We start from the raw sequence: 12,717 nt of genomic DNA, 5'->3' as shown, positions 1-12,717 counted from the left end.
GCTGCGGACCCGGGGGGCTCAGTCTGAGTCTTCTGAGCAGATACCCCCCCACCCCCCGGCGGCGCGCTCAAGCTCCCCCCTTCCCCACAACCCGGCGGCGCGCTCAAGCTCCCCCCTTCCCCACAACCCGGCAGCGCGCTCAAGCTCCCCCCTTCCCCACCCCCCCCGGCGGCGCGCTCAAACCACCCTATTACCAGGCGCCGCTGCCAGCCGCTTCTGCGCATGCGTGGCGCGCGGCATGGCAGTGGGCGGGGAACGGCGCCGCTGCCAGCCACTTCTGCGCATGCGTGGCGCGCGGCATGGCAGCGGGCGGCGGAACAGCGGCGCCGTGGCAGTTAGGAGCGGCGGCTATCACCGCCGCATGTGAGCAACTAGGTGTGGAGGTGTGGGAGGGTGAGGGGTGCGGCGGCGATTAGGAGCGGCGCCGGCGGCTATCGCCGCCGCCGCCACATGTGACGGGGGGGGGGGCGTGTGAGCGGAGCGGCGTCCATTACGTCGTCACTTCCGTTTCACATTTCGCCCCCCCATCTATCCAGTTTTATCCCATCAGAGGTGCCACTAAAGAAGTTTCACTTCAAAAAATGTTTTAAAGACATTTTTAAATGTTTCTAATGTAGGAAGCATTTCCATAGTGACAGCCCCCTTCCGATAGGCTCTGGCTCTTGAGCCCCGCCCTCTTTTGCAGTGCATTAATTGTATCTAGTAACTGCCCAGCCAATCATATTCCAGGACTACATTGCCCAGAATGCTGTGCAAGAACAGAATTATATTACCCTGAGCAAGCGATCGATTACAGGGGAACGGATCGATCTGCAGCTTAGATAATCACTTGTCAGTGTGCAGATTGTATTGATTCACATATTGAAAGGGAACATTTTTTTTTATTAAATGTTAAATGGCAGCTTGAACTGCTGCTTTAAAAAGGGAAATTAATTGAGCAATAGGAAGAAAAGCAATTTATAACAATAAAGTGAAAGAGCGGCAGATACTTAACGCAACGTGCCACCAAATACACTAAAACAAGGCTGGAAGTGCAAAACAAATAAAAAAAATGTATGCATACCAAGTGTCTTGTTGTACTCTCTAGAAATTGGTCTCTTTGTAGGTGTTGCTGTGCAGCTTTTTCCAGTTCAAGCTCTACATCCTCTTCATCGCTGCCTGGTGCAGACTCCATGCCCGCGGCAGCCAAGCGAACATGAAGCATCTGGAAATCTTCCTAAAGCATAGAAGCATTACATAAAAAGAAGACTGCGTGACATTACCGTAAGATAGCAACATATTTTTTTAAACAAAAAAAAAAAATACACCAATACGCATCCAACTTGTTAGGTGATGACCTGTTCTGTACCTATAAAAATGTGCCTAAAGTTCAAATGTTTTCAATAAAATAATTGGCGATTTTCCATCTGCCTGCAAACAAGTGTGCGTACATAAATTATAAAGGTGGCCCACACATGTTTACATCCACAACACACCCCCAGCAATTAAAAACTTGGTTAGCGACTGGTTATTCAAAGGAGCACTCCTAGCGACCAATTTTTATTTATTATAGATGGGGTCTCCGAAGCTGAACAGTGTTCTTGTAAGCTCAAGGGATGACGTCACTGCTTCCAATTGGCCCACGTCAAGCGGGATATTAAAAGCCAGCACATCCTTCGCAGCCAAGTTTCTCGGGAAGCAGAGTTTCCCCCGGAACTGAAATTAACACTGTTCAGCACAAAAGACTCACTGCTTCAAGCCAATGAAACAAAAAGTAAATAAATATAAGGGTGTACCTAGTCCACCTATTAAAAAAAAGTGACAAATATACTCTTAAAAATATACAACATCCTGTTTATTCTTTTCAATTATTATAAATGATGAAAAGCATAACTCAATCTTCATCCGATTGACTTCCATAGGAATATGACATCTTAATGTGATTATTTGAGGCCAATATCACTAGATTGCAACGTTATGAAAAGGAAAATTTCACATTAAAAACACAATTAGCTCTGTTAAAGGGCTACATAAATATATATAGAGAGAAGTACCCAGGCCAGCACCTTTGTGCTGGAGGAGACTTGGAGGCTCTCTTCTGTTTCTTGGACGTAGTGGGGACATTTCTTGTTAAAGCATAGACAAAAAAAGTCGGTTTCCCAAAAGAGATACAAAATAGCGATTGACTCAAGTTGTAGTGCAGTATCTTCCATTTATTTACCGAGCAGCCACCTGATGGGTCCGTATGGAACGTTGCATTGTTCATTGCTCTTTAAATAAAAGATACTGCTCTAAGAAACGTATTTTTTGGTTTTTCGTCTATCTTATGGTGGTCACACATTCAGAGTTTTCCCCAATTATTTTTTCTGGTTGTTGAAGCCTAGGCAATATAAACCAGGAAACAAATTCCAGGTAAAAGTGTAAAGCCAGCTCTGGCATAGGTAGCATAAAACAAAAGATACCACAAATGCCAAGCCCTAATTAAGCTGCATGGACATTTTTGTGAACTAGCGGCAACTACCTGGAAGCAACACTAGCATCCAGCATAATTCAGGCGCTGCTTGCATTTAGCTGAGCTTCAGTGAACAATAATGTTCAGTACACATACGTCACTATCAATTAAAATACTTTGTTGCCGATACCTCATAGTCTTCAAGAAATTGTAGACGCTCAGAGTCTTGATTGTTTGGTCTTCTAGGGACACCGCCTAATGCCTGAACAAAGCACAGTACAATCACCATTCAAGTTCCAAGGACAAACATGGATTTACTTATTTTATTGACAAGCTACCACCTAACCGGTCTAATTTGAAGATATCTATTTCCAATATGAATTTGCGATCCATTTAAAAAGCAGACTTGGGTTTTTTTTTTTATATTTCAAGGTATGCTCCCTTTCTGGATCACAAGTGTGTATATGTATTAAAGTTATATGCTGCAGTTTGATGTAATAGGCTAAACCCATGTACTACCATCTAGAGCTTGATATATTTAGCTAGACATAAGTATGGCTTCAACTAGTTTTCAAGACACCAATACGGTTGTTGGCCACCAATAACTAGAACAGTTGTTTATATCAGAAGTCCACCTGCTCTATAAACAAATTCAAAAAACAGAAGACACACCAAGCACAGGTTAACATTTGATTACTACTACAGGAGAATATAGACAGCTGGACACCATATATCATCAACTTCCTGGCAAAGCTTTGTATTGGATAGATTTACTAAAAATCAACATTCATTATGCAAGACTGAGTAAGCAAAGGTTTATATGAATTGCTTTCATTGAAGTATTTTAAGCATAAACAACAGTTTACCAAGCTTCAACAGAAGTGATTAACAGGAGATTTGATGGTGACATACCGTGTAGGAAATGCTTTTCGCTTCAGGAATTTCTTGGCCCTCAATAACGCCACGCTGCATTCCCGGTGGAAGCAGTTTCTTAAAGTAGGCTACCAATTGGTCATCATACAACTCTTCATCATCCAGGTCATCTGTTAAACAGCAGCACATTTAATTCTGCCTCTACATATTCAAGCATTATATCATTCAAGACTATCTTGTTGAGGATTTAAGCTCTTTAAATAAAAGATACTGCTCTAAGAAACTTATTTTTTGGTTTTTCGTCTATCTTATGGTGGTCACACATTCAGAGTTTTCCCCAATTATTTTTTTCTGGTTGTTGAAGCCTATTCAATATAAACCAGGAAACAAATTCCAGGTAAAAGTGTAAAGCCAGCTCTGGCATAGGTAGCATAAAACAAAAGATACCACAAATGCCAAGCCCTAATTAAGCCGCATGGACATTTTTGTGAACTAGCAGCAACTACCTGGAAGCAACGCTAGCAGCCAGCATAATTCAGGTGCTGCCTGACAAAATAAGCTGACAGGCTTTCAAAACACAAAAGACAACTTCACTGGGCTTAAACACCACAGATATAGTGTTGTAGCAACAATGAAAGACTTTGAATCTTAAATTATTTTGACTTTTACGTGTCATAATTTACCATTTTCTTTTCACACACACATGCGCACATTTAAAAACAGAAAGATTGAGAAGTTGCAAAACCTTTTGAAAACAGTGTGATGCATTTTAGTGTTTTCAGAATAGTATGTGGAGTTTTAAAGTGTTCAAGAGAAATGTGATGATAATACCAAACAGAAAAAGTCTGTATTAAACAAGTAGAAGGGATTACCTGAGGAGCTGCCATCTAAACTGGCAATAGATAACAACTTTTCATTTTCTAAGAAACTTGCAACACTTGTGCTGTCATCTTCTAGAAGATCATGAGTTTCTTTCCTGATGTCTTTAAATAAATGTGATACTTCGGTGGTCTATTGAGAGAAAACAAACAAAACAAAAAAAAACAACAATGGAACACAAAACATGATAACACCAAAATGGAGAATACTTCATGTTTCTGAGCAAGAGAAAGAAAAGAATGCCGATCCTCCCAAGGAGTGGGGGAAAGTGACAAGCACATAGTAATAGCCTTTTAACATGCTATTATAGCCCTTTTTGTTTAACACAGAAAATGGGAGTGTTTAAATATAGGGAAGGCTGACCTGTAAAATAGATATCACAGGTAGTGCTCGCTATCCAAAGTTTCACTTTACAACAAATGGCATATCCAACCCTATTGGCCGTTATTTGACGCCGGAATGCGTTATCAGACACATGAATGCGTTATCCAACGCTCACCGCCACTGATTAACATGGGACTCACTTTACAACGGTTTCACTATCCAAAGCTACATCCAGAACGAATTCCGTTGGATAACCGAGGGCTGCCTGTATAATTAAGGAGTCATACAAAAAACAAAACTGCCCCTATCTTTAAATAGGACAGCTAGAGGAATAGGGCATATTACACGTTTTTTGAAAATAAACAAGCAGAGAACAGAAAACTAGCAAGCACTAAAATGAATATTGAGTATCGTGTACCACACAGTTTCATTATTAATTTTTTAAGAACAACATCTGATGAACACACCCACAACTGAAAACAATCCTCACTACGTACCTTGTCCTTTTGCTTGCTACGTGGAAGTGTACATAAGTCACTTGAAAAATCTGCAGCAAAAGTAAGCAACTCAGGTTTAATATTGGACAAAATAATAACAAAAAAAAATTAACACCTTTGACCAATAACTTTGTATTTTATATTTTAAATTATATGCCAACACATAAAAAGGACTTGAGGCAAACTTGCTATAAAGTAAAAAGTAAGGGATGTAGTCAAAAGCAGCCAATATAATAATTGGAAAAATGCTTCGCCTAAATCTGCAAGATGGCATATGCCTCAGTATTTTATTTTAAAAATAAAAAAGGTATAAAAATTATTTTACAAATCTGAAAACCTTCACGCAGACTAGGAACGCTTATCCCAAATTTAATTTAAAAGAAAAAAAATATTCTTTGTTCAGCACTATTTGGAAAAAGTCCAAATAGTTTTCAAAACTTCAAAAGCACAGAACTGCCATTACCTGTGATCTAGGCAGGAAAAAGTTAACTGTAGAAACTATTTGTATTGCAAGTATTACTTAAAATGTTTAAGTCTGTTTTTTGTTTGAGTTGCATTGTAATGTACTGTAGTGTATATGTTAATTGTTATAAAAGTGTGGATTACAAACAAATTAACAAATGTTTAAGTCCCTCCCAGCTAGGAGGTAGAACAAATAAATCAGACTAAAATGAATACATTAAGTGGTTAAAATCTCATGAGGCGTTTCAACGATTTGTTCAACATGGCAAGTAAACCAAGTCAGTCGTCTATACAGGCAGTCCTCGGTTATCCGACACAATGCGTTACTCAAAATGGCGTTGTAAAGCGAAACACGCTTTCCCATAGGAACACTGTTTAAATGAAAGGTTCCGTTCCTGAAGGCATTTTTAACACTAAAATACACCAAATATTTTATGCAGGCAATAAGATATGCAGTACACACATAAATTATATAGTGTATATACTGTATTATATATATAATATAACATAACATAATAAATAATATATTATATAGTATAATATAATATTATATAGTATAAAATTATATATATATGCTCTTACGACGCTTTGCAACGTTGTTTATGTGAATGTGTATATATACACACACATACACAACGTTGCAAAGCGCTGTAAGAGCGTTGGATAAGCCATTTTGGCGTTGTAAAAATGAATATAGGTATGCATTGCACAGCGTTGGATAAGCCATTCGTTGTAAAGCGAAGCGTTGTAAAACGAGGACTGCCTGTATTTCTAGGGTTCTGAAAGCAGCCTTTCAGAAGGTCAGCACAAAATTTTACACTGCTGCCAGTCTTACACAATGTTACATACTGTTATTTTGTTGAACGGATTTCTGCTCCAGACCAAAATAAAAGCCTTAGTAAGAGTAGCAACTCTAATATTCTTTTCTGTCCCCAAGCTCTCAGACACAATGCCAAGTCATTAACCTGCAATGCATTGATGGAAATCTGGGTTCCACTGCAACAGACTTCCTCAACGATTACGTTCTCTCCAAAATACTTTTCTCTGGCGTGCAGCTAGCCAAACATTAACGAAAGAAAATATAAACAAACCTAGTCAAGAGATACAGAATGTCTTCATTCTGCATTCGAGACTTGCGTCAGAACATATTGTCACCACCAGCTTCAAATAGCCTCACATGCAGTGACAGACATTTGGCACAGACTCAAGAGAAAGGAGTAGCAAGTGTTGCCAACTATACTGCATCTGCTACGCTCAGAATGCCCTGCAGGATTCACTAGTTAGGACAGCTGCATCCAAATTATACCCATAGCTAGAGAAACAAGCAGCCATTGACCAAAAGCAAACCAGGTCCTGTTATCGTATACTCTAAGAAACAAAAAAGTTAAAACCACTGAGCAAGACACGACCAAAAAACTAAAAATGGTTATTACTAGACCACTAGATTAGTGAATCCTTCTGGGCTGGAGTACCACCGCATAACACAAGTTGTCTTTTATAACACGAACAAAAAAAACATTTATCCGTTCAAGCTATTAAAAGAAAATGACAGTTAAGTTTAAGTACTTTATATAATTTTATTCCCCCATTGTACTACACTGCAGAATGTGTTGGTGCATTATAAACAACAACAAGTTATAAGCAGACTGTTTGCATACCTTTTTTAGTTCCAGGAGCCAGAGACTTTAAAGTGTCTTGGCTGTGACGGGATCGCTCAGTAACAATACCTTCTGATGCATTGTCGGATAGATCCGTTTTTGTCAAACGAGGTGGGAAATTGTTAGGAAGATATGGAGTTCCAATAATGGCGTTCATGTCTTCTCTGTGGAAAAAGCCAAAATTGAAACCTTACAATGAGATGTAGATATCTGAATATATCCTTAGTCACTGCTTGCCACTATTCTCAGTCAGTGCCATTTTTCTCTCAGTCAAATGTGGAGGTCTTCTAAAAACAAACCCGAAGACATTTAAGTTTATGGCTATTTCCACGTACTGAACCGCTTCTTCATCAGCCAAAAATTGAACAGGTAGGAGTGGCTTTAGGGTTTTCTATGACAAAATCAGACATTTCAAATGTAACTTATCAAAAAACAGTAGTTCAAATATGAAACTTCTCACTTACTCCCTGCACGTTTTTTGTGAGGGGGGGGGGGGGGGGGGGAAGGGGAGAACTACAATTCTACTTACAAATCATTCTTAAAGCTAAGAGCATATTTCCCTTTCGGGTCCCCACCAGATTGACGTATACGAGAACCAGCTAGTGATAAATGCTCATTCTCCAGATATGATGCTTGAGCATCAGGAAGTCTGTAAAATAGAAAAAGTAAATAAATATTAGACCTCACTGGGAGGGTGTGGGGGGGCGGGGCGGATAAGAATCAGATACACCAGCAAAGTACTATACTACTTTAGAATATGTGGCTCAGAGAACACCACTAGCATCTTAACCATTAATACTTTTGTAAGCTTGCACGGAAATGAAAGAATATGTTCAGACAATTTGTTACACTGTGCCCATGTACAAGTGTTTGTTAGGATAAGAGATTGCCCTAAGACTATACTGTATACCAACAGTAAGCATATTCTCCTTTTGTTAAAGCAACAGTTCAAGCAATATCCTGTGTTATTTATTTAAAAAAAAAAAACAGTTCTGTACTATGAGAAAATATTTGTTGCAATAAAACAAAAAAAACAAAACATTTTTAATGTTTCTAATGTAGGAAGCATTTCCAAAAAGTGACAGCCCCTTCCCCTTCTGACTCTGGCTCTTGAGCCCCGCGCTCTCCAGCAGTGCACCAATTGTATCTAGTAACTGCCCAGTCAATCATATTCCAGGACTACATTGCCCACAATGCTGTGCAAGAACTGAATTAAATAAACCGGAGCAAGCGATCGATTACAGGAGAACGGATCGATCTGCAGCTTAGTTAATCACTTGTCAGTCTGCGGATTGTATTGATGCACATATTTAATGGGATTTTTTAGTTATTTTTCCCCCCTAAGGCAGCTTGAACTGCAGCTTTAAAGTAGTACAATCCAGAGTGGAAAGAATTGCATTAATGATTGGCAAGCTTCAAATAGCTTGTTGTCATCAACACATCAGTGGATTACTCTACATAGTAACAGTTCAAGTCAGTATTGTGAACTATGGTAGTGTCAAATCCAAAGCAACAGTTATTTTTGTTCGGTTTTCAGCTTAAAAAAAAAAATTTGACAGTTTGACTACATTCCAATTTTATAAACTATGGGACTTACCTGTCAAAGCAGTTTCGGGCTTTGGCGATGGTAGACGCAGCAACTGGCAAGCCAAGATTTGACGAGAAAGTACAATTTTCCAATGCTTCACTGATATTGCTATTTACAGACTCCCCCAAGAAGCTTGGAAATGTTTCATCCTCAATTTTCGAGTAACGCTCAGTCATCGTAGAACTGGACTCTAAACAGTAACACAAACAAGACACCAAGTTGGGGTGAAAGAAAAAAAAAAAAACAGTAAAAATAAAAATTACCAACAAGGAACCAAATTTAAAGCATATCAAAGTTCATAAAAAAAATATTAAAGTAAAAAATGTATATTTGTGTGAACAGAATAGGACAGTTTGACCAATGTCTGCCAATTTATCCAATTATTGGCAAATATATATTTTACAAACTGAAAAGTGCAAAACAATTTTTTGTTACAGTTGTATTTGGAAGGAGCATTATACTACTGGACAGAAGAAGTTTGGTAATTACCCCTTGCTTTGTGCATGCCGGGTGTCCTCCACACCACAGTCAGTTTAGCAGGATAATTATGGAGATAAAGACTAGAAACGAACCGATAAATGTAAATGTTGTGTCATTGGTTCAAAAGGAATCCTATGATTTAGGGATGGAAAAATCATGGATGCCTGGTTGTCTATTTTGTATTTTTTATTTTTGTCCAAACCTCATAATTAATCTTACAATAACCATGTTGCTATCCAAGCTGTCTGTTATTCAACTATGTGCCATACTGCATGTTCCTCCTTCCCTTCAAACATGCATTTGTATTTGCTAGATGATGAGGGCAAAGTAAGGCCTCGGACATAGAACAGGCACGCGAGCGCACAACGTCACACGCGCCTGCACATGCCGAGATCCGTGGCCTGCAGGGTTGCGCGATGGGGGGCGTGGCGAGGGTGTGCCGTCACGTGAACAGTTCGTCCTCATTGGCTGAACCGCTCACATGACCAGACCGTCACGCAGAAAAGACAAACAAGTTTGTCTCGCCATGCATAGGTCGCCGCTCACATGCGCATTGGTCTCCATTGGTTTAGCGCGAGTGTCATCTGAACCAATATGGACGAAGTCTAAGAGGAGCACAGTGTACAGCAGACTACGAGCTCTCTCACTAGGGTGGAAGAGCACGGCACATGGCCTGCAAATACGAAACAGCCGACTTGGGAAGCAATAGAATCAATCAAGTGGTTTTTCATCAGCTTGCCACTCCTGGCACCCTGGAGACTATTTGTCCAGTATGACAAAATGTATCTTTCTTAATTGAAAATAAAAATAACAATTATCTAGGAAGGAGCTACAAAAAAAAATACATAAAATGTGCCTCTACGTGCTGATGTATGAGAAAGCGCATAATCAATGTAATAAAGATAAGGGGATGCTGCACACCATATAGTAATGATATGAAAAGATACAGTTACCGGTGCTCCTGGTCCAGTGAAAACCTGTGAAATAATCCGAATTAATATGGAAGGGAAAGATACAGGGCACTACGGATTTAAATGAAAGTGAATTTATTCTGCCAAGGAACCGACGTTTCGGACAGTACGCCATCCTTTCTCAAGAGTTAATGCCATTAACTTTTGGAAAAGGCCGAAATACTGGCCGAAACGTCGATTCCTTGGCAGAATAAATTCACTTTCATTTAAATCCATAGTGCCCTGTTTCTTTCCCTTCTTCCGTATGGAGAAAGCGCAACAACTATACCAAATATAGAAAAGGAGAGACAAGAATTAGCTTTTTAAAAAAAATATGATCATATCTTTTTTTCCTTTGATCAGTTTGAAGGCTTGGATTGCTTTTAATTCCATCACATTTATTAGATTTCCCCTCTCCCCCCCCCCCCCTTCTTTGTCCTTGCACTGACAGATTTCCTAAATTGTGCTCACCAACCTTGTCCAGTAGCATCTGTGATCATTATAATGCAGTTTGGCTCTTTTAATGAGCTTCCATTCTGCCAATCTTGCAGCTAACTCCTTCACACTGGCTTAGTGGAAAGGGGCAGTAAAGGCATATTGGAGAGTCTCCCTTAGGGCGACTCAGGTGTTATGTCCCAGAGATTCTTTGGTAGCAAGTGAGCACCAAAGGCAATCCGTATATTTTAAAAGGTGTGTGCTCTTACAGCGGTTCAGCAGATAGTGTATGAGTCATGAGGCTGAGGCACCGCTGCACGCGTTAACACAGCCGCCTTGCTTGCCGGCGGCGCGTGCAAGTCACTGCACTGCGATCTGCGGCTGACTTTTTCCGGTGCGGGGGGAGGGGCGTGGCCAAGACGGGTCGGGGGGGGGCGCGGCCATGACAGGGGGTAATGTCCCTCTCCAGGCTGTGCGGTCCCGCGGATGTCACACACCCCCAGTCTCTGTAACTCCCCACAAACCATAGCCGGGGAGAGACAGGAGCGGATCTGTGCCCCGTCACCCCCTCTCCCATCAGCAAACACAGGGAGAGAGGAGCGCAGGATATGGGGAGCGTATGGAGCCTTTTATATGGCTACGTCTGTTTCAGCCCAGCACTGTTTCAGCCCAGCACTGTTTCAGCCCAGCACTGTTTCAGCCCAGCACTGTTTCAGCCCAGCACTGTTTCAGCCCAGCACTGTTTCAGCCCAGCACTGTTTCAGCCCAGCACTGTTTCAGCCCAGCACTGTTTCAGCCCAGCACTGTTTCAGCCCAGCACTGTTTCAGCCCAGCACGGTTTCAGCCCAGCACGGTTTCAGCCCAGCACGGTTTCAGCCCAGCACGGTTTCAGCCCAGCACGGTTTCAGCCCAGCACGGTTTCAGCCCAGCACGGTTTCAGCCCAGCACGGTTTCAGCCCAGCACGGTTTCAGCCCAGCACGGTTTCAGCCCAGCACGGTTTCAGCCCAGCACGGTTTCAGCCCAGCACGGTTTCAGCCCAGCACGGTTTCAGCCCAGCACGGTTTCAGCCCAGCACGGTTTCAGCCCAGCACTGTTTCAGCCCAGCACTGTTTCAGCCCAGCACTGTTTCAGCCCAGCACTGTTCCAGCCCAGCACTGTTCCAGCCCAGCACTGTTTCAGCCCAGCACTGTTGCAGCCCAGCACTGTTGCAGCCCAGCACTGTTGCAGCCCAGCACTGTTGCAGCCCAGCACTGTTGCAGCCCAGCACTGTTGCAGCCCAGCACTGTTGCAGCCCAGCACTGTTGCAGCCCAGCACTGCCGCACCACGTGACGCGTCAGACCTGCAAATCACCAGGAGCTTGCAGCTCCGGCGGGCTGACGCGTCACAGCACGCAGTCAGTCCTGTCGGAAGGAGGCAACAGAGACCAGCACACTTTAGGTAAGGGGCTGGTGGCCCGCGCACGCCGCCGACCGCAGCCTGAGATTACCTGCTCAATAGTCTTGTCCAGGGAGCACAAATACATCTTTCAGTAGGGCATAAAAACAAAGCATCACGTTCAATGTTAGCACTTGCCTGTCAAACTACAGGAGGCGATAATGTTGTTTATTAATTTTTGAAAATACACCCAGGACCCTTCAAGCACATTAAATATTATTTTAAGACGTGTATTTGAACCCATTGAGAGCCAGTGACAGAGAGTGATGACGTCTTCGCAAAGACTTGATTGGTTGCAGACCAGTATTAAATCGTTACTTATGTTTCAGAACCCCAGTAAGAATAAGCGCGTTAAGACTGATATTTAAAATGAGTAAACAACCAATTACTTTCATAGTCAACTCTATTCTGTCTGCAGGCCATATCCTTAAGACCTGGAAAACTACCAGAGTTGTCCCAATCTTCAAAAGTGGGGACAAAAACACTGTCTCAAACTACAGGCCAATCTCACTTCTCCCAATACTATCCAAAGTCATGGAAAAATGTGTCCACTCCCAATTAAGCGATCACTATACCAAGACAAATTTCCCTAGCCAATTCCAATCTGGCTTTTGCCCCAAACACGCTACGGTAACAACCCTGCTAAAAGTTTACAAGGAAATCCAGTGTGGAATGGAACAACTCAGTGGTGCAATATTCCTAGA

The 12,717-nt window shown here is 41.7% G+C and overlaps 1 protein-coding gene across 1 annotated transcript in view; it reads right to left on the bottom strand.

The window, feature by feature from the left end:
• Positions 1-12,717, bottom strand: part of CEP192 (centrosomal protein 192) — a 140,818-nt gene that overhangs the window by 68,944 nt on the left and 59,157 nt on the right. The window contains exons 12-19 of the mRNA XM_075588525.1: positions 8,722-8,902; positions 7,654-7,773; positions 7,125-7,288; positions 5,005-5,054; positions 4,177-4,315; positions 3,344-3,474; positions 2,622-2,693; positions 1,064-1,216 (exon numbers count right to left, since the gene is read on the bottom strand). Coding sequence (XP_075444640.1) covers positions 1,064-1,216; positions 2,622-2,693; positions 3,344-3,474; positions 4,177-4,315; positions 5,005-5,054; positions 7,125-7,288; positions 7,654-7,773; positions 8,722-8,902 — 1,010 coding nt within the window. The remainder of the gene's footprint in view (positions 1-1,063; positions 1,217-2,621; positions 2,694-3,343; positions 3,475-4,176; positions 4,316-5,004; positions 5,055-7,124; positions 7,289-7,653; positions 7,774-8,721; positions 8,903-12,717) is intronic.

The sequence above is a fragment of the Ascaphus truei genome, chromosome 2 (genome assembly GCF_040206685.1).
Source record: "Ascaphus truei isolate aAscTru1 chromosome 2, aAscTru1.hap1, whole genome shotgun sequence".
Lineage (NCBI taxonomy): Eukaryota > Metazoa > Chordata > Amphibia > Anura > Ascaphidae > Ascaphus > Ascaphus truei.
Note: the sequence above shows the minus strand (reverse complement) of the source record. Positions and strands in the feature narration are given on the sequence as shown.